Here is a 27,972-nt window from a genome sequence, read left to right on the forward strand (position 1 = left end):
GGCCAGAAAGCACTGGGGATGTTGAAGATGGGAAAGAGGGAAGCTAGGAAAAACACATTCAAACTCTTCCCACCAGGGCTCACAGAGGCTGCCGCTCCGCGTGGCAAAAGTGAGCACAGCTGGGGAACCCCTTTCCCCTAAGGTTGCTGCGTTTCCCAGAGGTTGTCTGAAATCTCAACTCAAAACCCGACGCTGATGCTGGGCAGGACGCACGTTCCTGAGGTTACAGGGTGGGAAAGCGGAGAAAAGGACAAAGGAAGCTCGGAAAGCAATCTGCAAAAGACTTTATTACAAAATACAGCACGGGGCTCACAGACGCTTGGCCAATATTCTCTAACACGTACACTGAAGCACTGCAAAATCCCTGCCAGTGCCCGCAATCTAATGTCTATAGTAACCTCAACCCCCTTAGAGTTACAGAAAAACTCTGCAACAGGCAGTGGAATGGAGAGACGGCAAGTCGCCGCGGACGCCTGGGCTCTCGGCTGCTCAACAATGACATCGTTTTCTCCAGGGGTTGAAATCCATGTCCATGGCTGACAACCCAACAAGGCTGGGACCCAAATTCGTATAGAGATGAGGCAGAGTGGAGAGAACAACTCTGGCCGGGCCAGAGTCTCCAGCCACTACTTCTTATTCCGGGGCTTTAGCTCTTCGGCTGCATTACGCAGGAAAATGTAATTTTTTTTCTGGGGATTATAAAATTCATGTCCCTAAAGAGAACAAAAAACACCAATGATCTTACTATTCAACAGAAAGCGTTTGTAGGTGCTTTTTCTAGGTGAAGTCCTGTGCTACGATACTGGAAGCATAATCTCTCAGAGAAATAAAACAACAAAGATAAAGTTAAATGTGAAGCAAAACTTCAGTCCTCAGAGAAAGGCCTAAGGACGTGTTGGTACCAGTGTGTCATCCATGTCCTGCTGAGAGAGTCTTCACAGGTTCGTGTTTTCGACACTGAGCCCCCTTTTAACACCCCAGGACTTTAACACCAAGATAACTGCCTTGGGCCCCTTGCTCAGCATTAGCTCTGACCTGAGAATGTTTCACGGAAAGGAGGACATCTGACCTGCGAGTATCATGGGGATGAAGGACATCCCGCCCCACACAGAAGGAGCGACAGACACAGAGCGCAGCAGAGGCATGCATGGTGGCGAGTGATCCAGAGGCGTGTGCGGAGGTGTGCACGTCTGCCCAGGCCCACACTGGAGGGGATGCAGGGCTATATAGCATCGAAAGACCCCTGAAATCAGGATGAGGCCATACTACAGGGCTGTGAACGGCAGAGGGAGGCCTTTGAATGTTATTCCCCAGGAAAAAGGAGGCCGTAGGCAGGTCAGTGATGTGATCACATTTCAGTTTTAGGAAGAGAGGCGAGTGGGGTGGGCCAGGCAGATGATCTGGAAGAGAGACAGCAGGCAGGAGCCACAGGTGGGCCAAAGACCTGGAAGACGGAGGTGGGGCATGGCGCCGGGTGCACTCTGCCACCTGTACTGTGATGACACGTTTTTATTCTCTTCCCAACAGGCACGCCAAGAAAGCTCTAGAAGTTTTGCTCAACAGTGACCACTAATTCTCATCATATACAAAGTGTAGTTTTTCTGAACGGTTACTCAAGCAGCAAGCTAATAACATCAATCATATGTGATCATGACTTTGCACTAGAGATAACTGTCCTTGAACTAAGAGCAATCAAAAACCTCTGAAGCAAATTTCTCTTTTAAACTAAAGAGATTCTAATTTATGTAACCTCCACAATAAGCTGACATTAATTGCTTAAATGAATTAGATTATTTCAATTTTTAAACAGCACTCAAAGCAATTACCTTTCTCACTGCTTTCAATTTATTACTACGTTTTTTAATGCTTATAATGTATAGAGTCCCGCGTGTCATTTAAGTTAAAATACAGAATTTTGATGCAGCTGCTGGGACAAGGACGCAAAGAGAAGATTCAGTAAAGAGCCCAAGGTGGGAGTTGAGGCCTCGGGCTCCACGCATGCCACAGCCTGTCCAACCTCAGCCAGGCAGAACCAAAAAAGTACACTCGTCACAAAACTGAGTGCATGGCTTACACAGGTGAACGGATAAACAAATGGCACACCCTACCTGGGAATACTATGCAGCACTGAAAAGTAACAGACGAGTGATTCACTCAACAGCACGGGTGAATTTCAAAATCCTTATGCTGAGGGAAAGGAGCTGGGGCAAGGGGAAAATGTAGTGTAGGGCTCCACTTATAGAAAATTCTAGAATATTCAGACTAGTCCATAATGCCAGAAAACAGATCCATGGTTTTGTGTGTGCGTATGGGAAGATTACAGGAACACACACAAAAACCTTTCGGGGAGATAACTGTGGTGATAGTTTCATGGGTATTTACAGATGTTGAAACTGATCAAACTGTACACTTTAAACAATGACTGCATTTCAACTGTACCTCAATAAAGTTGCTTTAAAAAAAATGCAGCTGCATGGCTCACACAGCAAACCCTCAAACGGGGAAACACAGAAGCAGCAGCAGGCCTGGAGGGTCAGAGGGATGGAAGGCAATCAGCTGGACTTCTGTGTCTATGTTCAGGGCCTCAGGTAAGGTGCAGCCATACTCCTGAGACTGGGAAATACTAAAGGTGGAGTGGCCAGGGCCGGAACCAAGGGACGTCTCCAGTCACTGGCTTGTGTGGCAGCAGGTGTCTTGGGAATGCAAAGCACTGGTTAGAGCCCTGTGGTGGCCCCCCAGGCTGAGACGGCGAGAGGTCAGCAAGGCAAGAGGGGCCAAGAGACAGGAGCTGGCAGGAGGATGGAAACCACAGCCTGAAGCAGAATAAACCAGGACATGGCCAAGCAGTAGCGAGGAAAGCTGTGTGGAAGAGGAAGGGACAGGTGAGTGTCCGGCACAGACAGAAAGGAAGCTTCTGGACTGGACAAGGAGGACATGGCCACGGGGACTCTGAGTACAGCTCTAAGAGGCCAGAAAGTACCTAGCAGTGGATTGAGGAGGAGACCGAGCACAGGGAACCAAGAGGGTAGGCGCTGACACCACTCTCTCTTGATAGCCTTAACATACAGGGAAACGGCTCCTCGAGGCTTCCGTGCTTAGACAGGGGGAGGAGCTGGTGAACGGGGACAGAAGACAGTGGGAGAAGGCCCAGAAAAGAGCCGTGAGGGTGGAAGGAGGTGGGGTCAGCACAGGTGGACATGTGAGCGGGAAAGACACTGCAGGCCACTAGAAGCCCCTCCTATGTGAAGCAGGCGACCTCCCCATCGGAAGCCAGGGCAGGGTAGGTAGGGAAAAGTCTAGAAGGCTGCTGTGGAGCAAAGGGCAGAGTAGGGTGGGAGGAGAATGATGAAAACCACAAATACAATGATGACAACCTCTCCAGAAGAGCTGAGCAGTGGAGAAACACGCAGGCTGGCTGAAAGCCAACACACTTCCCACGGGGCTGGGCATTGAGTACCCGAGTCTACACATTTCACTATCACTCCCAAAGCCCTCAAAATTGCAGCCCCGCTCCTGCCAGCTCCTAACTCCCCCTACGCAAACTACCCAGCTAACCAACCAACCAACACCACCCAGGCGAAAGCTCCATGACCCGCCCTGCCACCCCCTTCATGAAGTGCAGCCCCCGGCTTGCCTGTGCTTCTGTGCCCAGGAACAGAGCAGCCCATAATGGCTCACACTGGCTGAGTGCTTCCTGTGTGGTGGGTTCTGGCCAAAGGCTGTACTGAATTCCCACAACCATTTGAGGAAGTCCTGCAATTTCCCCTTACAGGGAGGGGACGGTGACCTGCCCAAGGACACATGTGAGTCCTGAGAAGAGTCACAACTCAGGCCTAGGCCTTCTGAACCCAGAACCTGGCTCTACTCCCTTGGAGCGCCCGGGAGTTCTCACCTTTGACCAGTCGTAGCTGGAAGCGTACGCAAATATGTTTCCATTGTGATTGAAACAGCAAGCTGAAATGGGCTGATCTAACTGTTCTGAAGTTTTTAGTTTTGTTCTGGCATCTTTGTCCCAGAAGCTGAATCTACCATCAGATCCCACAGTGGCAAGGGTGCCATGAACAGGATGGAACGCGATTCCATTTACCTGCAAGGTAAATGCACAATGAGAAGCCAGGCAGAGGGGCGCGGAGAAGGTTCCACCCACGCACACTTCCTGCTTGAGTTAGGAAACAAAGCGCACAGGTACATTTCCTTGGAGCTGCCGCCCGCTGATCGCAAAAGAAACTATCCAGACTTCCTCCATCAAATGCCAGCCCAGAACCCAGTCTTGCCTCCTGTAAGGCCTGCACACCAGAGAAAGTGAGCATGTGGACAGCAAGAAACAAGGAGCAGACCTCAGGAAAACGAAAACGTTTCTTTTGAGCAAAAGATTTCTCAGTGTGAGCTCTGTGTGTGAGCTGTCTACCAGCACTCCTAAGGGAGGGAGAAGACTCTGGCAAAACATCCTAAGCTTGCGTTCAGAAACAAATACACAACGCTGCTAGTCGGGGGCACATTAACACAGAAAACAAGGCCGGGCGCGGTGGCTCACGCCTGTAATTCCAGCACTTAGGGAGGCCGAGGCGGGCGAATCACAAGGTCAGGAGTTCGACACCAGCCTGGCCAATATGGTGAAACCCCGTCTCTACTAAAAATACAAAAATTAGCTGGGCGCCTGTAGTCCCAGCTACTTGGGAGGCTGAGGCAGGAGAATCGCTTGAACCCAGGAGGTGGAGGTTGCAGTGAGTTGGTATCATGCCACTGCACTCCAGCCTGGGCGACAGAGTGAGACTCTGTCTCAAAAACAGCAACAACAACAACAACAACAAAAACCCACAGAAACCTGAAGCCTACAACATAAGCCACTTATCTCCAGATATGAACACACACAAGCTCTTCAATGATGAGTCTTTTCTGATCCCACAACTCCTCAGCCACCTCCAAGTCTGGTTTCCAGATGTATCACCACGGTTAAAGTGTCTAAAAACGTACCGCATAGATGTCTTGAGGAGCTGAAGTGTTGGTTCCATTAGATCGATGACATTTAAAGGTGAAGTTATCTTTGGCACTGAAAAACAAAGGCTCATGTAAGTCTTCCTTTGTTAAAAAAAAAAAAGTCAGGTGAAATCTGCAAGCTGACAGAGTCACACTTACGGGTTTGGGGGGTTGATATAGTGAATAGCAACTCTCCCCTCGATACTTCCCAGGGCAAAACCAGTAGGCTTGTTCTGTTTGTCTTTAAAAATAGCCACACACCGATGCTACAGTTAAAACAAAACAGAGACATAATCACAGCGTGATATAAGATTTCATGACTAACATGAAGGTAAGTCATTTTTACCCCATGTTTAGGTTTGAGAAGAACCAGAAGAACATCACTTAAATATGATACAGCAGTAAGCATTGCTTTCTAACTCCTTAATAACTCCGTCTAAGCCGTGAGCTTAGGACCAAACTGCACACCCCGTGCCCCTCCCTGCCTCCGCTGCTCGCTCTCCCTCTGCCACGCTACAAGGCCGCGTTCACGCCAGCAGAGCCCCATGGGCTGCGAGGCGGAATGCCCGTGGGGAATGGAGACGTCCCTGGCTAGGCAGACACCCCTCAGGAGGTCACCTGATGCTTCTGCACCTCTGCCTCCCCAGCTGGAGGAGGGATGCAGGCTCTGCTGCACCAGACTCACAGGGAAACAGGGTGAAGGGGACAGTGGGTGCAGTGGCCATGCTACACACAAGCAACACGCTGCACTTCGCCCAGTGTTGAGTTTGAGGGCCCAAGGGCGGGTCTCCACTCTACAGAAGAACCCAGAGGTTCCACTACCCAGCCTTCTGGGCAGAGAAGCCGACCACCCTGAGGAAAAGCTAACTTCAGAGATACCACTTCTTCCTTCCAGTCGTGGCAACCTGCCCAAAGCCCGGAGGGCCACCTGCCCTGCCCGAGCTGGCCATCTGAGCTTCTGTGTGAGTTCAGGGGAAGCCCGGCAGGACCCAGGCAGGGGCTAGGCAAGACGAAGGGAGAAGCAGCCTCTGGCATTGTGACAGCTGCTGGGGATGCAGGTTTCCTAAGTACGAAGGAAAACGGCCTGCTCTTTCATTGCTGTACTGTTTGCTCCCCCACCTTTTTAAAAATTGCCAGACCATTACTTTTGTGAGTACAAAGAAAAAAAGTAAAGCAAAGTGACAAACATCTGCAAGTTCTTAGACGACAGAAAAGGCCATGGCTGGTCCTCAGCACAGGGTCTACTGTGTGGCACACACCAGGAACTGCGCAACGCCAGGGGTGCCACTTGCACCAGGAGCCACACGCACTGGCCCTGTGCAAAGGCCGACGACAACCAGTCCTCGACAACGGAGAGGCCAGGGCGCTACCACCAGGTGGCAGGAAGTGAAGCCAGATGGGACCCGGTTTTTTGGGGATTCACCCAAAAAGAAATGGGGAGGCAGGGAAGGGCTTAGGCCGCAGTCCGGCAAGGCCAGTGGTGCCACTTACAAGAGCCGCTGCCTCACCTCGGGAGGATGCCTTGAACGAGAGCCAAGGTCTATGTGCTTATTTTATTGTGGTAAGAACAGTTAACACGAGAGCCACCACTTAATACATTTCTATGTTATTGTTGACTACAGGTACCATGTTGTACGGCGTATCTCCAGAGCATTCTCATCTTGCTTAATGAAATTTCATCCCATTGATTAAGTAGCTCCCCATTTCCCTCTCCCCCAATCCCCTGATGACCACCATTCCACCCTTTACTTCCGTGAGTCTATGTTGGATGTCACGTTTCAGTGGAATCATGCAGTTTCTTTCTGTGTCTGGCTATTTCACTTTGCATAATCTCCTTCATGGTCACCCACACTGTCACGAGTGGCAGGATTTCCTCCTTCAGGCTGCACAGCATCCTACTGCAGGTATACACCTCATTTTCTTTATCTGTTCACTTGGCTATTGAGAACAGCGCCGCAAGGAACGCTAGGAGTACAGGTCTATTCAGGTCTATTCAAAATACCCATTTTGATTCTTTTGAATCAAGACCCGTAAGTGGAACTGCTAGATCATATGGGGATTCTGTTTTTCATGTTTTGAGGCCTCCAGTTTTCTGCAACGGTTGTGGCATTTTGCATCCCCCCAATAGTGCGCAAGGGTTCCAGGTTCCCCACACCCTCCCCAGCACTTGCTATCTTTGGGCTTTCTGGTAACAGTGGTCCTGTCAGGTAGGAGATGGTATCTCATTGTGGTTTTCGTTTGCCTTTCCCTGATGGTTAGTATGTTAAGCACATTTCCATACACCTGCTGGATATTTGTAGGTCTTCTTTGGAGACATGTCTATTCAAGTCTTTGGTCCATTTTTCGTGTCGCCAGTTTTCTTGCTATTGAGTTGCAGGGGTTCCTTATGTATTCTGGAAATCAATCCCTTGTCAGAAATAGTCTCCAAATATTTTCTCCCATTCCACAGGCTGCCTTTTCACTCTCTTCATGGTTCCCTCTGCTGTGCAGGAGCTGTTAGTTTAACACGGTTCCACTTGGCCATTTTTGCTTTTGTTGCCTGTGCTTTTTGGTGTCATAGCCAATAAATCACTGCCAAGACCAATGTCATAGAGTTCTGATCTAAGTGCTTTCCAATATTTGAATTAGATGTGGCAGGAGGGAGGGAGAAAAATGAACAGATTCCCAAATAATTTCAGGATGGAGGGGAGGAGACTGAGGATTAGTGAGACAGGAGGGAGAGAGTTCAATCAGGGGGGACCTCAAGATTTCTGGCTCTACCAAAGGAGATGGAGGTCCCATTGAATGGGCCGTGAAGCACATCAGGAGCAACAGGCTGGTGGTGGCCGAGAGGGGCAGGTTCAGATCCAGTGTTCACTCTGCAAATATTTACAGAGCATCTTACACTTGAGGCCCTGCTCCAAGTGCTGGGAGGTGGCAACAAATACAAACAAAAATCTCTGCTCTCATGGAGTTTACATTCTAGTAGGCAAAAGAAGTGAAATATTTAGTATGTATATGATATCCATACATACGTATAAAATAGATGGTACTGCTGGCAGTGGCAAGGGAGAATCCTGAGGCAAGGGTAACATTTGAATAAAGAGCCACAGAATGTAGTCGTGGGTCTGGCGTGGGATACTGCAGGCTCAGACGCCTGGGAGACACACCAAGGAGCTGTCTGACTGGGTGTCCCTGTCAGGAGCACAGAAATGAGGTCTGAGTCTCCAGTCCACAGGGCGTGGCCGAGCAACAGTGGATGGGAGATCCGTTGTGCTTGGGTGGAGGAGGCAGCAGCTTAGGGAGACATCTGTGGAACCTCCACATTCAGCCAAGAGCCAGCAAAGACGGAGTAGCAGCCACAGAGGTAGCGGGTAAGAGGCTGGCAAGACAGCAGCTGGGGAAATGTGTCTCGTAAGAACAGTGAGTGGTGCTCTGTTCCAGTAAGAGGATGGCTGTCCAGTGTCCCCTGGAATTACCAATGAGGATGCCACCAGTGGTCATGCCAAAAACCGTTCTGACGGATCAACAGGGGCAAAGGTCTCACGAGTGAGAAATGAGTGGGAGGTAAGGGAACAAAGGACATTTCAGGCAAGATGCCCAACTGCGGAAGGAAAAGGGACACAGGCAGTACTGGAGGAGGATGTGGGGGTCAAGGGAGGTGTGTTTTCTAGGATCAACTAGATTTGAGCAAGTGTCAGTGCTAATGGAGAAGTACTACGCGGCAGCAGAGATGGGGGAATGGGAAAGAGGTGATACTCTGCATACGGTTCCCGAGAAGTCTGGAGGGCATGGGATCCCGCCACAAAACTGGCCTTAGCAGGACGGTTTCCACCTCATGGGGGAAAAGGCAGGGGAGGAGGCAAGCACAGACAAATTTCTAGATCCGGCAGGAGAAAGAGGAGGAAGTTCCCATTAGCTTCTTTTTTCTCTGAGCAAGAGCTGATCTGATTGCCTGAGACAAAGACTAAAGGATGGAGAAGCTGACAAGAATGCAGGCCCAGCAGCCCTGTGGCAAGTGGAGGCCTGAGCGAAGGAGAAAAAGCTAGCAACTGTCTGGGTGTGATGCAAGCTGAGTTGAAGTCAGAAGCTAGGAATTTACAATGGAACCAACCCATCCAGATGTGTAATTTTATTCTCAAGGAAACCAAAATATTTCGCCCCAAAATAGACTTCTCTGACATATTTCAAGATGGCTATTCAGAAGGGCTGGAAATAATAGCTGAAAAGCTATCTTTTGTGGGGAGATTTGCATCTGCAGAGAAAAATGGGCATTGGTGCAGCCAGGCTTTCTCGGAGGCCCTTCCCTTGTACTGATTCAGGGAAGATTAACTGCCGTCTGATGCCCTTATCTCAGTCCTCTCCGAGGGTGCTGCCTGAGGGGCTTCCTCCACATTAACAAGACCACCTTTGCCCCACAGAACTTCTCTTCTCTTCTTCCCATAACCTATCTTGTCACGAGAACCCGATTTACCATGAGAACCTGTTTTGGGCCATGCCCTGAGCCCCCTTCTTGCTGTGACTTCGAGATGGTATGAAAGCATCAACCACACTGCCTTTAAGATCTTTGTAAGATGCTGTGCACATCAATAAATTTGTATGCCATTTCTCCTATTAATCTGTCTTTTGCCAGCTGGTTTTCAGTAAACTCCTTCAGAAAGCAAAGGAGAAGTTTTCCCTCGGTCCCTACAATTCAGTTGCACTCAGCCATCCGGGGCATGTTTGGAGAAGACGTAAGTTCAGTTCATCCAGGGATACCTTAGTATTACTTAGTATTCACTCACTAAGTATTTGTGTTTATATCCTTCAATTCACCCTCCTTTGAACATACTTATAGGTTTTTCAAAATACAACTGTATTCCAGATGTGAGCACAATCTTGCATACAGCAGGTGCTAAATACATGCTTCTTGATTTGACTAATGACGCACCTGATGTTTCAGCGGAGATTCTATCCTCCTGAATTCAGAAGGTTGATTCTCTAGTTGATAGACAATCAGGCCCCTCTCTGCAGTTGCCACCACAGCCATGGGGTATATCTAGGGAATAGAGGAAAACAGAGACGCGATTCAGGTGAAGCAGTATGCTGTTTCTATACTAATGTGTTTGATTAAGTTTTGGTTACAAAATTAAGTCTGGATTTTAATAATCCTGTGATTATGTTTCACTAAAACCTAGAGAAACAGTATTTGAAAGTAGAACATTCATATATTTTAAAAAGTCTTGTGCTTTAAAATTAACTATAAAATATATGGATATTTAGAAAATATACTCAGGAACTAAGAATAAATAAAAATCCCCTACACCACCCCTTCAGTTGCTCTCAATAATTGGCTAACGGTATAGTATATTTTATTTCAGTCTTTGTCCTCAGCATGATACTTGGATATTTCTGTACAATTCATATCCTTTACTCAAAACATGTTTCATAAGGTCCATGTCACATATTTTTTCAAGTACTAGCAGCGGCTGTCTAACATCCCCTCAAATGAACCTACCAAAGGGTTTATTTATCTGTGTCTTGGTGGCCCCTTAGACCACTTCCAATGTTCCACTATATAACATAAAACAAAGACCAGCCAGGTGTGGTGGCTCACGCCTGTAATCACAGCACTTTGGGAGGCCAAGGCAGGTGGATCATGAGGTCAAGAGATTGAGACCATCCTGGCCAACATGTGAAACCCTGTCTCTACTAAAAATACAAAAATTAGCCGGGCCTGGTGGCACACACCTGCAGTCCCAGTTACATGGGAGGCTGAGGCAGGAGAATCGCTTGAACCCAGAAGGCAAGAGGCTGCAGTGAGCTGAGATCGTGCCACTGCACTCCAGCCTGGCAACAGAGCGAGACTCCGTCTCAAAAAACAAACAGACAAACAAACAAAAAACACACAAAAACAAAGACCATTTCTATCTTTGATTATTTTCTTGTAATAAATTCCTAAAAGTGGAATTACGGGACTGTTGGTACAAAACTTTTAAGACGTGACTAAACAGATGGAGAAAATTCCATCTCTTTATTTCTTTTCTTTTTTTTTTTTTTTTTGAGACGGAATCTCACTCTGGCACCAAGGCTGAAGTGCAATGGTGTGATCTCAGCTCACTTCAACCTCTACCTGCTGGGTTCAAGCAATTCTCATGCCTCAGCCTCCCAAATAGCTGGGATTACACACATGTGCCACCATGCCCGGCTAATTTTTGTATTTTTAGAGGGGTTTGTATTTTTTTTTTTTTTTGGTAATTTTTGTGTTTTAGATGGGGTTTCACCATGTTGGCCAGGGTGGCCTCAAACTCCTGACCTCAAGCAATCCACCCACCTTGGCCTCCCAAAGTGCTGGGATTATAGGCATGAGCTACGGTGCCTGGCCGAGAAAGTTCAATTCTATCCCACTCAGAGACAGTCCCCAAAGACCTGGTACCACCTCACAAAGTTACTGCAAGTTTTCCTACTGCCATGGAAAGGACATGATAGATGTCACACTAGAGATGGCACGTAGCTAGCTGCATATGTTCAAACAAGTGGCAGGAAAATTTGACATCCAGTATTAAGTACTTCTCAAAGAAACGCAGTACAAAAATCTCCCAATTGAAGACGACTGAGGCAATCTGAACTCTATCCTTTATATCTATTACTAAAGTCGGCAGGATTTTTACATTACCCGCCAACTGCAAGATACCACAAGGTGAGAAATACTTATTTTGTTTTTTTAAAAGTAAATACATGTTAAGTTAAAATCTCTTACCACATCAGCACAGTAACACCTTTCAGGGAGTTGCAAAACCATCATAGGATTTGAGGATCGAGTATCCCAAAACTAAAAGCAAAAAAGAGATGCCAGTATGTGACCATTCAGAGTAGAAGTCAAAATGGTGCAAGAATAAACGACAATCCTGACGGGGCCAAACAATGCCTCAATTGCACATTATACCTTTAAAGTCTTATCCCAGCTCCCAGTCATCACACAGCTGTAGTTTGGAGCTTTGATCCAATGGATGGTTTTAACAGGAGCGTCATGCTTTCAACAAGACAAAAACAAAACAGGCCAAGGTAAATGTAAGAATGTGCTGAATGGCTTTAGTTGTGGCAATTCAAAGGGAAGAAACTAATTTAAATACTGAGGTCATAGCAAATAAAAATCAAAAGATATTTAGCATTTTACCAATCTTTCCTCACTGACGTAGTTTGCATGTCCCCACTAAATCCCATGTTGAGATGTAATCCCCAGTGTTGAAGGTGGGGCCTGGTGGGAGATGTCTGGGTCATGGGGGCGGATCCCTCCTGTCTTAGTGCAGTCCTCCCGATAGTGAGTTCTCACAACATCTGGCTGTTGTAAGGTGTGGCATCTCCTCTCGCCCACAGCTGTCTCTCCTACTTTTGCCATGTGATGTGCCTGCTCCTGCTTCACCTTCCGCCATGAATAAAAGCTCCCTTGGGACTCCCCAGAAGCCGAGCAGATGCCGGCGCCATGCTCATACAACCTGCAGAACATGAGCAAACTAAATCTCTTCTCTCTATAAATTACCCAGTCTCAGGAATTTCTTTACAGCAATGCAGGAAGGGACTAATACACTCCTGATCAAAACAGTCAATTTAACACAAGAACATACATCTACCTTCCATTCCAGCAAACTTTAATTTTTTTACTCATAAGACATATGTGCGAGTGAAAGTAAGCTCCTCCTTAGGGAGATATTCAGAAATAACAAGTAGGGGATTCCACCAGTTTTACTCACTAAGGTGACATGAATTAAGAGATCAAGGAGATGTTTCTAGTACGCAGCACTGTGACCTGAGTACGCAGCGCCTTCCTGAAAATGTTTCAGCATTGTGCTCTTCCTGAAGCCCCCTTAGCAGGCTGGACCCTCTGGTTCTAGGTTCTCTTATCTTCATTACTTCTGCCCTTGGCATTCTTCACACAGTACCTGCCAGTGGCCCCTGAGTAATGGTAAAAGTTCCACATGTGTGGGGAAACGCCCCTCTTACTCGCTGCTCTATTACTGGCCCCTAGACAAAGAACACTTGCTGAACGAGTAAGCGACCAAATGCAGTTGGCAGAAGACCAGCCATGCATGAGGTCAAAACGTCCAACCTGTGAATGTCACGGATCACCTATGACCTATCTTTCATAGATTTTAATGTCGCTAACTCCTTATGACTCTATCCATACATATATGAAGACCCATGACAAGACGATCTGTGAACACTAGTTAAGAATGAGAATGGTTATAAAATTGTTATTTCTGTGCTCAAGACGTTTCTGCTATATTGTCTAATTGATCTGACAGAGTCTAACTGCACCTTTTATTATAATTATAATAATTATTTCACTTAAAGAGCCATGAGAGTCCTGGGTACCAGTTGTGCCCAGCCTTTCTGCAGAGGCTTCTGTTACCTGTGCGATCTGTATCGCTTGGTTACTGCTGAGGTCCCACATTTTGGCAGTTTTATCACACGATGCCGTAAACACTTTGCTACCATCCTAAAATAAAATGAAGAAAATTTTGCATTTTAAGGAAAATTAAATCTCTATATACATTTAGATACTAAGTTGAATATATTGAGGCAAACTTTGGCAATCTTTATTTTTCCAATTGTTTGGGGACCAGTGTACTGCAAACTACAGTGTCATACAAAAAACTCATTTTAATCTATTTCATTATTGACTTACTTTTCTAAGCGAGAACATACAAACAGGATTTTAAAAATGAGAAATCACAAACTAGTGAAAACAAACTCTCTTGTCCCTGATCCCAGGTCTCCTGTCAGCAGCAACCATGGGCCACTTTAAAAATTTTTTCTTATTTTGATAAATCTTAAGCCTTCAGAAAAGTTGCAAAAATACAAAAAATACCCATAAGCACTTCACACAGATTCACCAATTGTAAACATTTTGTTACATTTGTCTTTCTCTCTCTATATAAAACACATAACTCTATAATCACTATTACTTTTGTTTAGTCCCTATCTAGTAACACTTCGAAGTACATGCAATAAAGCTATGCCAATTTACAACAGTCACTGGTCCTATCTAACCTGTCAAATAGATTTAAAAATTAGTGGTCACTGTCTGATGGTTTCACAATATCCACACAAAGAACTCAAAGTAGGTTTTCTCTGTCACTGCAGCTCGAAAGCAGCCAGACATATTATGTCAATCAACGAGTGTGGCTGCATTCTAATAAAACTTTATTTACAAAAATAGTCAGTGGGTCAGGTTTGACTCATGGGCCATAGTTTGCTGAACCTTGGCCTAGTCTATTTATTTCATTTTTGGTTTCAGAGCTCAAAAATTGACCACCATTCTCCTCTAGCAAAAACTTGTTCCACTGAAGTGACTTCATTTGAAAGAAGAGATAAAACTTGCTCCTCATGCTTTTAATGAGGTTGTAATTCTACAAATCCTTGAAAACACGGCAAAGGAAAGGTATGAGTGTATGGAGAGGGCTGCCCTGAATCCAAGTGAACACTGGCCTCTCAATCTCCTACCACCAGCCCCACCACATGTCATCAGCATTGTGGAGCAGAGCATGCCAATCTCAGTGGACACGTGCAGACATAAAGGAGAATCCAGCAAAGCACTGGGGAGAGAAAGAGTATGTGTGTATGCTCCACCAGCTGTTCTAAGTCTACCTGCTTTAGCCACAGAGTTTGAACCATGTCCTTAAAGTACCGAAGACTCAACTTTACCAAGTTTGGCTTGGGAGGAAGGATAGCTTGAGGCCAGGAGTCTGAGACCAGTTTGGGCAACATAAGGAGACCCCATCTCTACAAAAAATAGAAAAATAAGCCGGGTATGGTGGTGCACACCTGTAGTCCCAGCTATTTCAGAGACTGAGGCAGGAGGATCACTTGATCCCAGGAGATCAAGACTGCAGTGATCCATGATGACACCACCGCATTCCAGCCTGGCAACAACCCTGTCTTTCTAAACAAGAGAACAAATTTAGAAAGATTAAACAACTTGGCAAAGTCAAAAGCCTGGAAGAGACAGAGCTGAAATTTGAACCCAGGCCTCAACTGGATGAGACAATGCTTAAAAAGCTATAGGCATGTAGTTTACTTTTCAAGAATCAGCTCTACTGGCAAGGCGTGGTGGCTCATGTCTGTAATCCCAGAACTTGGGGGAGGCCGAGGCAGGTGGATCACTTTGAGCTCAGCAGTTCGAGACCAGCCTCGGCAACATGGCAAAACCCCGTCTCTACTAAAAATACAAAAATTAGCTGGGTGTGGAGGTGGGCACCTGTAATCCCAGCTACTTGGGAGGCTGAGGCAGGATAATCACTTGAACCCAGGAGGCGAAGGCTGCAGTGAGCTGAGATCGCACCATTGCATTCCTGGGTGACAGAGCAACAGTAAAAAAAAAGAAAAAAAAAAAAAAGCTCTATTCTTGTTTTCTATAAAGCATTCACAGAAGCCTTTCCAAACTTTACAGTTGCCTTATGTATTCTTTTTCCCCCCCGGCACCAGTTCATCTTACCTCCCTCAGAACGTACAACTCTCATTCCCATGTCTGATCCTCCCACTAGATGGTATGAAACTTAGATTCAGTTTTATAAATTCCAATAGCCATTAGATAACATTTGAGCAAAAGGATTCCTGCATCAGTTAGTTCTATTTCTTGCCATACTTTATGAGAAACTTTCTAATTCTGACCCGTTGCCCAATCAGTAAAGACAGGCAAAATACATTAGAAAAGTTTCAAATCTACTCATGCTGCTACTTTTCCATGCGTAAACTAAAAATAAGTTGCATATGAAATGAATGCTTCACTTTTCAAACTTTTCATGTATCTATTAATGCAGTGTCATATCTTTGATCAGGTATGTCAGGAAGACATTTTACAGATGATAAAAATGCCTTAGAGAAGCCTATCCTTGCTAATGAATGAAATGGGAGCAACTGTGGCCCCTAAACTATGTCAAAATGTTTATACACAGAATTATTTCTTATATACGAGATAAATAAGATCACATTAAAGCAGCAGTCTTCAACCTTTGTGGCACCAGGAACCGGTTTCATGGAAGACAATTTTTCCAGACTGGGGTGGGGTGAGGGTGTGGTTTCAGGATAAAACTGTTCCACCTCAGATCATCAGGCATTAGATTCTCATAAGGAAGACACAACCTAGATCCCTCACATGCGCAGTTCACAACAGGGCTCGAGCTCCTATGACAATCTAATGCCGCCGCTGATCTGACAGGTGGCGGAGCTCAGGGAGTTAAGGCTCACTGGCCCACCATTCACCTCCTGCTGCGCAGCTTAGTTCCTAACAGGCCATGGACCTGTTCTGGTCCACAGCCTGGGGGTTGGGGACCCCTGCATTAACGTATGGCCATAAAATTAAGATGGCCCACACGTTCCCTTTAAATAAGGCATCCTGATGGACTAAAGACCACCCTATTAGCCAGTCACGGGAGCACTATCATGTATTTGGTATTTAACTTTGGGGATGCTGTGACTCAGCATGGCAAGAGCCTGATTCCTGCCAAACCCATTGTAGTTGAACTTATACTGAATATTCCAGACTGACATAACAACCATAAGGTGTTAATTCTGGTTGAAGGATATAACAATTAATCAACAGATGCTCACGCTTGCACATACGCTCAATTTCAAGAATTATTTCTGATTAAATCTGCAGCCCTCCCCTAATCTGACTTTACTATCAGCCTGGGTAAACACACCTTTGCCAAACCCCAAACACAAGAGACTAAAATGCAACCCAGTCAGAACCCAGACATATTTTAACCACAAACACCCCAACAGCTACCCCTCGATTGATGTAATTTTCTAAAAAATCTTAAGACCCCCCTACCAAATAAATCCTCCATTATGTATAATATATTAACTAAACTTCTGCCCTAATACCAATATAATACCTTGAGCATAGCCCTCTGAAAGTGCTGCCCCAATATACCATAACCCTAAGTCAACCATGCTCTAATTATGAATAACCTTCTTAGCCAAACCTCTGCCAATTCACCTTTAAAGACCCTGAACTTCCAGAACTGTAAACAACTCTTTCTTTCTTTCTTTCTCATACTTTAATTTTCCACTTAAGTATTCTATGCAGTTAATGTAGCTTAACCACTCAAAGCCAGACACTGAAAATGTCTAGATGGGTCCACACAACCCCATAAACAGATAGGTTTGGTCCTGGCCTTTTTATTAGTTATTTGTAAGATTACACATGCAAGCATCCCTACCCCAGTGAAAACGCCCTCTAGATCACCCGGATCAAAAGGAGCAGGTATCAAGCACGCACACACAAATGCAGCTCAAAACACTTGGCTCAACCACACCCCCACAGGAAACAGTAGTGTTAAATCTAGTAATAAACAGAAGTTTAACTAAGCTATACTAATATTTAGGGTTGGTTAATTTCGTGCCAGCCACTGTGGCCATAGAGTTAACCCAAGCTAATAGAACTTGGCGTAAAGAGTGTTTAAGGTCTGCCCTCAATAAAGCTAAACTCCATCTAAGTTGTAAAAAACTCCAGTTGAAATAAAATATACTACAGAAGTAGCTTTAATACCCTGAAGACACAGCAGCTAAGACAAGAACTGGGATTAGACACCCCACTATGCTTAGCTCTAAACCCTAATAGTTACATTAACAAAACCATTCGCCAGAGTAGTACAAGCAACAGCTTAAAACTCAAAGGATTTGGCAGTGCTTTATATCCCTCCAGAGGAGCCTGTTCTATAATCAATAAACCCCGATACACCTCACCGTCTCTTGCCCCCGGCCTATATGCCGCCATCTGCAGCACGCCCTAAAAAAGGTTATAGAGTAAGCACAAGTACACACATAAAAACGTTGGGTCAAGGTGTAGCCCATGAGGTGGCAAGAAATAGGCAACATTTTCTATGTCCAGAAAATCTCACGACAGCCTTTATGAAATCTAAGGGCTTAAAGAGGATTGAGCAGTAAACCAAGAGCAGTGTTTGATCGAATAAGGCCATGAAGCACGCACACAAAACCCATTATCCTCCTCAAATACTACTCTAGAAATCACTATTACTGTTAATTTTCTACACAGGTATAGAGAAGATAAGTTGTAACATGGTAAGCATACTGGAAAGTGCGCTTGGACAAGCCAAAGTGTAGCTTAACCCAAAGCATCCGGCTTACACCCAGAAGATTTCATCATGACCTGACCACTCTGAGCCAACTCTAGCCCCAAACCTCGCGAAAAATATTATCAAACTCTCTTAATCAAACCATTTACCTTAAACAAAAGTATAGGTGAAATTTCTATCGTGGTGCAATAGACAGTACCGTAAGGGAAAGATGAAAGAACTATATCAAGGAATAAAAAGCAAAGACAAGCCCTTATACCTTCTGCATAATGCATTAACTAGAAATGACTTTACATAGAGAACAATGGCCAAGTCCCCTAAAACCAGACGAGCTACCCAAGAATACCTGAAAGAGCACACTCACCTATGTGGCAAAATAGCGGGAAGATTCATGAGTAGCAGTGACAAGCCTGCCCAGCCTGGTGATAGCTGGCTGTCTCAGTTCAACTTTAAACTTACCCATGGAATTACTTAATCTCCCTGTAAGTTTGTTAGTCTAGAGAGAGACGGCTCTTTAGACTCTTCCTACAGAGTAAAAAACATTACCACCACAGTTGGCCCAAAAGCAGCCACTAATTAAGAAAGAATTTAAGCTCAGTATCTAACTATCTTAAATTCTAACCAGTCTACTGAACTCTTAACATCACATCGGACTAAACTATTACTTAATAGAAGCAACAACGTTAATATAAGTAACATGAAGGCATTCTCCATTGCATAAGCTTACATCAGACCGGAGTAACCCACTGACAGTTAACAGCCCAATACTAATAAATGATATAATAAACACCTATTATTTGCACTGTTAACCCAACACAGGCATGCTCTAAGGAAACATTACAAAAAGTAAAAGGAACTTGGCAAATCCTACCCTGCCTGTTTACCAAAAACATCACCTCTAGCATTACCAGTATCAGAGGCACGGTCTGCCCAGTGACATATGTTCAACGGCCGTGGTATCCTGACCATGCAAAGGTAGCATCATCACTGTTCCCTAAATAGGGACTTGTATGAATGGCCACATGAGAGTTCAGCTGTCTCTTACTTTCAACCAGTGAACTTGACCTATCCGTGAAGAGGCGGATATAAACAAGTAAGACGAGAAGACCTTACGCAGCTTTAACTTATCAATGCAAATAAAAACTCCAACAAGCCTACAGGCCCTAGCCTCCTATCCCTGCATTAAAAATTTTGGTTGGGGTGACCTCGGAACATAATTCAATCTCCTAACAACCTAAACTAAGACCACACTAGTCTAAGTGAGTTATTACACACTGAGCCAATAATTTGATCAACAGAATAAGTTATCCTAGGGATAACAGTGCAATCCTATTCTAGAGTCCATATCGACAATAGGGTTTACGACCTCGATGTTGGATCAGGACATCCTAATGGTGTAGCCGCTATTAAGGGTTCGTTTGTTCAATGATTAAAGTCCTGTGTGATCTGAGTTCAGACTGGAGTAATCCAGGTCTGTTTCTACCTATTTAACATTCCTCCTAGTAAGAAAGGACAAGAGAAATAGGGCCCACTTCATAACGTGCCCTCACTCCACAGATGATGCTATCTCAATCTAATAAATCATCACACACTATACCCAAGAGTAGGGTTTGTTAAGATGGCAGAGCCTGGCAACTGCATAAAACACTTTATAATCAGAGGTTCAATTCCTCTTCTTAACAACATGCCTATAATTAACCTTCTCCTGCTCCTAACATCTCCACTCTTATCGCGATAGCGTTCCTTACACTCATCGAATGAAAAATCTTAGGCTATATCCACTACGTGAAGGACTCAACATTGTAGGACCCTACAGACTGCTTCAACCATTCGCTGATGCAATAAAACTTTTCACCAAAGAACCCTGGCGGCCCTTACCATCTACTATCAATACCCTTTATATTACTGCTCCAACCCTAGCCCTCTCCATCACTCTCCTCTTATGAAACCCCCTCCCTATACCAGATCCTCTAATTTTAATGTAGGCCTCCTATTTATACTAGCCACATCAAGCCTAGCCGTCTATTCTATGATCAGATGAGCATCTAATTCAAGATATGCACTAATCAGCGCACTATGAGCTGTGGCCCAGACGATTTCATATGAAGTCACTCTAGCTATTATCCTGCTATCAGTTCTACTGATAAGCAGCTCATTTAACTTATACATACTCATCACAAGAATTCCTCTGACTGCTCCTACCATCATGGCCCCCAGCCATAATATGATAATCTCCACACTAGCAGAAACTAACCGAGCCCCTTTTGATCTAACAAAAGTAGAGTTTAGCCTCAGGCTTCAACATCGAATATGCCGCAGGCTCATTTGCCATCTTCTTTATAGAATATATGAATATTATCATAATAAATGCTCTAACTACTATTTTCCTAGGAGCACTACACACTGTATATCCACCAGAACTCTGTATCACAAATTTCATTATCAAGACCCTTCTAACCACTCTCTTCTTACGAATTCGAACGGCATACCCCCAATACCACTACGACCAACTTGTACATCTTTTATGAGAAACTCCTACCACTTAATTAGCATTTTGCAGATGATATATCTCAATGACTGTCCTAATTTCCAGCATCCCACCCCAAACATAGGAAATATATCTGACAAAACAATCACCATACGTTAATGCAACATGCTGAGTGCAAAGGTTGCACCCTACAGGATTTCACTGAGATGACATTCCTGTAAAGGCAAAAGTATAGGGACAAAAAAAAAGAAAAAAACAAAACAGATCAGTGGTTTCCAGGGGCTGGGAGTTGGGAAGAATTTGATGAGAATCTGGAGGCCGATGGATCTGTTCTATATTTTGAACACAACTCTATGCATTTCTTAACACTCACAGAGCTGTACACCAAAAAGGTTCAATTTTACAGCAGGCAAATCAGACTCAATAAACCTGACTAAACGAACAGGTACAAGGCCTCGAAAGGGTCCTCAAGGCTTAGCTTCTTCAGCACTGCAGTGTGTCTGCCTGTCACCAGGCCCCTTAACATTCGCACTACTTTTGGGTTCAGCCACCAGGAGCAATGGCAGGAGAAGAGGAGAGAGGCTGGGGTGTTCAACCCCTGGCTCCCCTCGCCAGGCCAAGGCCCATCTACAGCTGTTCATCCCTTGGCTCCCCTCTGCCAGGTGGAAGACCCACTACAGCTGCAGCGCATGCTGTGCTCCAGGAGCCCCACCCACTGCAGCTCGCCACAGGTGTTTCACCTTCCCTGCTGGCTTCTTTGTAAATGCCACTTAATCATTCAACTCTCCTAAATCACACACACAAAATTTAACACAAGAAAAGCTTTCAAAGAAAGTGGCTAACTAAAGCCAACATTAAGAACGTTAACAAACGACTATATTTATCTTCAGAAACTTAGAATTCTTACAATATGAACACGTATGTGCTATTTGTGTTTGGATTATTAAATATTCTCAGTTATTCTGTACTTTAAGTAAAAGGGTACATGAGAAACGGAAGGGAACGTACATCACTCCAGCAGACATCCAGCACAGGCCCAGTGTGCATCTGCTGGGCTTTTGGAATGGTCTGTCCACTGTCTTGAACTTCCCAGCAGCGAACCTGTAGTAACAAAAAAATTCAACGCAAACAAAGCAATTTACAATGTATTGCTTGCATTTAACACCTAAAAACTAATGGGGTACACCTTAACCATACATAGACTTCTCATAGCAACCTAATTATCTAACTTCAAGAACAAAGGAATTAAAATATCTGTGAAAACAACTGTTTTCTTATGCCTAAGCTATTAAAATAAATTCTATTGCTTACACATAAAATTGCAGATAATTTTCTCACTGCATCTATGAGACATGTCTTCTAAAGTAGAATATCACTTACCCATTACCATTCTCTGAATGGTAAGACCAAAGTAGAAACTTACCTCTTTTCTGAATACTTTTTTTTTTTTTTTTTTTTTTGAGACGGAGTCTCGCTGTGTCGCCCAGGCTGGAGTGCAGTGGCCGGATCTCAGCTCACTGCAAGCTCCGCCTCCCGGGTTTTTACGCCATTCTCCTGCCTCAGCCTCCCGAGTAGCCGGGACTACAGGCGCCTGCCACCTCGCCCGGCTAGTTTTTCGTATTTTTTAGTAGAGACGGGGTTTCACCGTGTTAGCCAGGATGGTCTCGAACTCCTGACCTCGTGATCCGCCCGTCTCGGCCTCCCAAAGTGCTGGGATTACAGGCTTGAGCCACCGCGCCCGGCCTTCTGAATACTTTTTTATATAATCTCCCCTCCGTTAAAAAAAGTAATACATTTTAGAGATTTTGTAAATATGGCAAAAAAATAAAAATCACCCTAATCACACCACATACAACCACAGCTAATGGCTCTGTGTGCTCTTAGTCTTCTTTCCATGTACATATATTTTCTGGAAGACACTAGATCACACAGTATCTTCGCTTTTGCAGCTACAGCTTTCCTCCTGCATCACCAGCCTGTTCAACTTTAAACATCCTTTTTTTGAAGCAGCAAAATCATCTGAAATCTTTCTAGAAATTACATGTAGAACACAAGCTTGCTCAACCTTGACTACCATCTTTCCTCCTGTTCTCCTAATCCCTGCTGTCCGTGCTGTAGGCTACAGTTTGAAAACTTTTCCAAAAACTTACAATGGTATTCCATCATACAAACACACCATAAAGTGCCATTACTATTGGATATTAACATTTTCAAAATTTTCACTAGCATTATGGTTTTTTGAGAGGCAGTACCAGGCACTGGCTAACTAGAAGCGTGGCCCTGAGCCTTACTGTGCGTCTGCAGCCTCTGGCTTTGCCACTTACTCAGATACGCAACCCGAGGCCAGTTATTCTACTTCCCTAAGCTCAGCATCCTGATCCATAAAATAGAGACCAAGTTCACAGTGCTTTGGCTGTTATAAAGGTTAATTTAGACAACGCAAATGAAGCACATTATCAGGTTTCCTACTCAAGTCCCAGAAGGGTATCAATGAGATAAAGGGTATAAGCTTAAGGATTTTGGTAACTATTGCCAATTATCCTGTGGAAAAGCTCTGCCAACTTACATACCTACCAGTCGTACATGTAGGGTTTCAGCTTATCCTTGCTGGCACTATTATTCTTTTAAACTTTTAATTTTGTTAACTTAATAGAAAAAAGAGTCTTAAATTTGCATTTTTCTGACTACAAGTATGGATGAATGGTTCAGGTTTATTCTTACTTTTGTGAAGCCCCTCTTTACACCCTTTGCTTATTTTTCTACCAGAGTTTTCTTTCTTTTAGTAAATTGTAATTTTTTTGTCTTTCTTTTTGTACACGATAAGTATGTATTTAGGCAGATCTGTGCTATTATTTAATGTTGAAAAAGTTTAACACTGTCAGGATGCCAAGAAGGGGAATTTGTTGGTGTGTGCCACTGGGTATAATGTTCACTCTGGATAAATATGACATTTTATTTAGGAATAAACTTTAAGAGATTGAACTACAGTAGAAAATTTTGAGCAACACATTTTTGTGCTTTCCTAATAAAAACCAGTGTAAGAACAAATAATGTCTGCCATTCAGAAGGGTTCACACCCCCAAATTGATTTCTTAAAAAAAGGCCATAAATAAGTCTAACTGATTCATTTACCTGGGAAACAACGGAGCTAAAGCTAACCTTGCCCATACAAAGAGAGATGATTTATAGAACACGTATTTAAGGAGCACTTACATCATTAGCCCATGATCCTGCAATAAGAAAGTTCCCCGGCAACGTTGGTGGGCTAAAAGATAGACAACCAATGCTATCATCAGGAGATGATGTTACTTCAATATCCTAGGGGGAAAAAGTCAATGTTAAAATGTACGCATACTCAAACAACTTAATTCAAAATGGTTTTCTTTCTCACTAATTACCTCACGGTGGCCTTCCCTTGTGCTCAAGAACTAACTGAATTAGACCTTTCCTTACTATGATCAAAAAGAGGAGTAAAAAATAAGCTGGAGAAAGCACCAGCACCACCAGGACTAGCAGCAGCAGCTGCTGATGAAATGCCCACGGCCTCGTTTTCTAAATGACCAGTTCACTCTGGCCCCACAGTGCTAGATCATAGTTATCACCTGCCCTCCCTTCTCCCCAACCATGGGAATTCTGAGTCAACAGTCCTGGGCCAGGCCCTGGGAATCTGCACTGGAATCTGCACCTTCGGTGATTCTGGAGACCTGGCAGGCCAGGAAGAACAGGACACTAGTAGAGGGGACACATTTTCTGTGCTCCAGTGTTTGAGAAAGATGAGTTAGACAAAGTTTCAAAGCTTTTGGCCCAAAGGAGGCTCCCAAGTCATCTCAGGTTCTGTCCTTGATGGGAGAAACTCTGGCCAAACTCTTCCTACAAGCCCCAGGAAGCTTTTCGTGGTACCTTCATAGGGTTGTGATTATCTGTGGTTGCGCTGCCAAACATGCTGGTCCCACTGGTTCCAAAACCTGAGGTTGTTCCAAACAGGCTCATTTTGACCCTAAGAAATAATGAAAAATGTTAAGGGTGAGTTTTCTCTTAATATCACTGAGAGGCAATGGTAAGATAATTAACTGGTAGAAGAGAAATACTCAAAGTGGCTTGAGGCCAGGGTTCACTTTTCAGACAAGATTTATATATGCAATGAGCAGAGCGCTTTCAAAAAATAAACCTTCTATTTTAGAGTAGTTTTAGGTCTCCAGAAATAGTAAAGATAGAATTCCCATACACCCCATATCCAGTTTCCCCTATTACCTCATATTAGTACGGTTCATTTGTTACCATTAATAAACCAATATGGATACATTGCAGATTATTTTGTAGTCACCAGCTAGAAAATACATTCACTCATTTTTTACATAGAGACACTGAGCTGCGCATCAGGAATACAACAGTAAACAAGATGGCAGGTCCTCATGCTTTCAGGTTTCCACCGAGTGGGCATTCACTTTCTTACTAATTTCTGAATTCTGGTTTACGTCAGTATCTGCATGAAACTACCTAGAACAACCAGTCCCGGCAGCAAATCAGCAATTTCTTGGTAAAAGTTTTAAAAAGGTCTGGCATCGTGTTCTGGACATTTACCCAGCAAGAACCTCTCCCACCCTGGGTTTTTTCCTGGGTATCATAATCCAACAGGCCCACCAGGGTTTGGCCAGGGCCTCTGCCACTCAGGAGTTGGGACTCTGATCTCACCAGTCTTCATCTTCCTGCTCTGCAAACATAGAGAACATAAACACCTTCTCCAGGGCTGGTCTGGGGATCAAATCAGATTATGTAGAAAATGCAGTGTCTAGTTCATAGCGGGTAAATAAATGACTTTTCCTTTCTTTCTTCCAACTCCCCGAGGAGTTACATACACTGAAGCCACATTTCAATCCTGCTACCCGTTACACTGAGAAGTCCTCCATACAAGTCACTTCTCCAAAGGGAGACAAATGGCTGAGTGACATCCTTGCTAACAAGACAACACAGACCGGAGAAACTGCAAGGAATTTGGGGAAGGCATTTGAGTTTCCTCAGCTTCATGAAAAATAAGTGCAGAACAAAAGGTGAGAGCAACAGCTACAAGCACATGTATGTTTTAGTGAACGTGAGGGGATGTGGTGCTTGCCGACCACATTTCTGCATTCAAACGTAGAGGTACTTGAAACACCAGTTAACTGTATGAACGGACAAAGGCAAAACAAGGCTTCTGCAATCAGTCCAGGTGCTGGCTACATGGCTTTGGACAGGTTGCTTAACCTTGATTTTCTCATCTGTAAAACAGAGACACTGATACCTACTTCAGAGTTATGAGAACTAACTGAAGCCACACACACAGTGCCTAAAACGCAATAGGTTCTTAATAAATGTTACTTTCACTCTATTCCTCTACCTCAACCTTCAAGCTGGGAGAGAACATCTCTGCCATTAGGGATGAACTTAGGGAAAAGAACACGGTAGGTGAGAGTCATTCGTGTTAGTCAGTGTGGACCACACTTTATTCCACACTGGGAAACTTCCAAAATTCAGAAGGCACAGGCGTCTGTGGGACCCACCTAATCATTTCTTCCCGCTCTCTACTGCCTTGCTGCACCCCAGCCCTCCTAGCTCTGCTGGCTTCCTTTCTCTCCTGAACACAGCAAGTTCATCCCTGCCTTGGAGCAAACCTAGTCCTGTTTCTTCAGCCTGGGATGGTTTGTTTCCCCTTCCCCACAGCTACCTTCGTTTTAATCTTCACATCCCAGTGCAAAAGTTGCCTCCTCCGAACTTTTTGGGGTCATGAAAATGTCCCAAATTTGAAGTTGTGATGTTTATGCAACTGCATAAAATTTCCAAACTCACAACCTACACTTTAAATGGCTGAAAGGTATGTAAGTTATACTTCAAAAAAGCTGTCATACGTATTCTTTAATTACCTCCTCAGAGGCTTCTCTGCCAACTTTAACATATCTAAACTTCCATCACATCCCCTTGCTTTCTTCACAGCACCAGTCATGACCTGGAATTTCTTGTTTATACTCAATCTCTTCCCCATCAGAATGCAGGCTCCAAGGGGGCAGCCACTTGCCTGGATTCTTCCCTTAATGCATGCTCGGTCCCACAGTACAGTGCCTGGCCCAGGGCGGCTGGTGTTTAATAATACTTGCGGGGAGACGTACTGCCTGTATAGTTGCACCTATATACGTATACAATAAATAGTTGGAGGAGTAAGACAGAAACAGACTTAGTTTCAGAGTGGTAACTGCTACAAAAGAAATGAAGCAGGTTGACGTGGAAGAGGCTAAAAGGGGATGCCCTTCTGCAAATCGGCCAGGGAAAGCTTCTCCGAGGAGCTGACATGTATCCGACGAGAGGTCAGACGTGTAAGGGGGAGGGGCGGAGGCGACAGACACTGCATTAACGCAATGTGACCCTTCCCGGGGCCTCAGCTCCCCCACAAGAAAAACGATGGATTAGACCCTAGGTGACCCCTAAGGCCACTTTCAGCTCTGACTTCGCTTCCAGGATCCAGCAACGAAGCTTAGTCAACAGTCCCGCTCGCGCCCCAGCATCCCGCAGAAGCGCGCTCCCCGGAGGCAACTCGGCCTCTGCGGGCGCCATGGTGGCGGGTAATAACGGGATGCGCGCGGCACGGGGCCTACCTGGGGATCTCGCCGCGGCGGAAAGCGGCGGCCGGGAGCAGGAGGGTCTGAGGAGTTTGCGAACCTGCTCCGGCGCGGAGGACGAGGGCGAGGAGCGCGGAGAGAAATCCCAGGAGCCCGAAACCTCCTTAAGCCGGCGGTAGAAACTGCCCTGACTACCGCGGAAACAACGCGCTTGCGCCCTGGAGCCACTTCCTGCGTCGCCCGGAAATCGTCGATGAAAAAGGCTCCTTTCCGCAAGGCTACAGCACATGCGCAAAAACGCTTTGCACCAGCAGTTTGCGAATTGGTCCAAGGTTGGTGTAGCCGCTGCAAGTTGCTAAGTGACTGCTTTTATAAATCCGCAACTGGTCGGGCGCGGTGGCTCACGCCTGTAATCCCAGCACTTTGAGAGGCCGAGGCGGACTGATCACCTGGGGTCAGGAGTTCGAGACCAGCCTGGCCAATATCGTGAATCGCCCCTCGCCCCCGTCAGTACTAAAAATACAAAAATTAGCCGGGCATGGTGGCGGGTGCCTGTAATCCCAGCTACTTGGGAGGCTGAGGCAGAAGAATCGCTTGAACCCAGGAGGCGGAGGTTGCAGTGAGCCAAGACCATGCCATTGCACTCCAGCCTGGGCAACAAGAGTGAAACTCCGTCTCAAATCAGTCAATCAGTCTGTAACTAGGGCTAGCGCAAGGTAGCCAGCTGTTTTCTCTTGTGAATTAATTATTGCATTTATCATGTATAAACATCTAAAATATTCTGATTGCTGCCAATTCAAGTCCAAGGCCATCCTCTGAGAAGCTGCTCTAATGCTGCCTCCGAACGAGGCAAGATTGGCTG

General features: G+C 45.0%; 1 protein-coding gene across 2 annotated transcripts; it reads right to left on the minus strand.

The window, feature by feature from the left end:
- Positions 1 to 266: 266 nt before the first annotated feature.
- Positions 267 to 27,478, minus strand: RAE1 (ribonucleic acid export 1). 2 transcript variants are annotated; one of them, XM_025398763.1, is made up of 12 exons: positions 26,999 to 27,111; positions 24,424 to 24,520; positions 23,737 to 23,841; positions 21,532 to 21,624; positions 13,346 to 13,432; positions 11,882 to 11,968; positions 11,696 to 11,767; positions 9,887 to 9,994; positions 5,137 to 5,243; positions 4,975 to 5,050; positions 3,893 to 4,087; positions 267 to 713 (listed from the first exon to the last, which is right to left on the minus strand). In XM_025398763.1, the coding sequence occupies exons 1-12, from the start codon at positions 27,103 to 27,105 to the stop codon at positions 627 to 629; spliced, it is 1,221 nt and encodes a 406-aa protein (XP_025254548.1). In that variant the 5' UTR covers positions 27,106 to 27,111; the 3' UTR covers positions 267 to 626. The 2 variants fall into 2 exon arrangements, with proteins under 2 accessions (XP_025254548.1, XP_025254549.1); XM_025398764.1 differs by lacking the exon at positions 26,999 to 27,111 and adding an exon at positions 27,147 to 27,478 and having other exon boundaries at positions 268 to 713.
- Between the last annotated feature and the right edge of the window lie 494 nt (positions 27,479 to 27,972).

This window comes from Theropithecus gelada, chromosome 10 (genome assembly GCF_003255815.1).
Source record: "Theropithecus gelada isolate Dixy chromosome 10, Tgel_1.0, whole genome shotgun sequence".
In the NCBI taxonomy this organism is placed as follows: domain Eukaryota; kingdom Metazoa; phylum Chordata; class Mammalia; order Primates; family Cercopithecidae; genus Theropithecus; species Theropithecus gelada.

Bases quoted from the DNA above. Each gene is read 5' to 3' on its own strand.
- RAE1 (XM_025398763.1), bottom strand. From the start codon at position 27,105: ATGGCGCCCGCAGAGGCCGAGTTGCCTCCGGGGAGCGCGCTTCTGCGG. The intron at 13,433-21,531 runs GTACGTTCCCTT...ATTTTATTTTAG, and splicing joins TGGATGTCTGCTGGAGTGAT to GATGGTAGCAAAGTGTTTAC. The intron at 11,969-13,345 runs GTAACAGAAGCC...TCTTGTTGAAAG, and splicing joins AAGCGATACAGATCGCACAG to CATGACGCTCCTGTTAAAAC.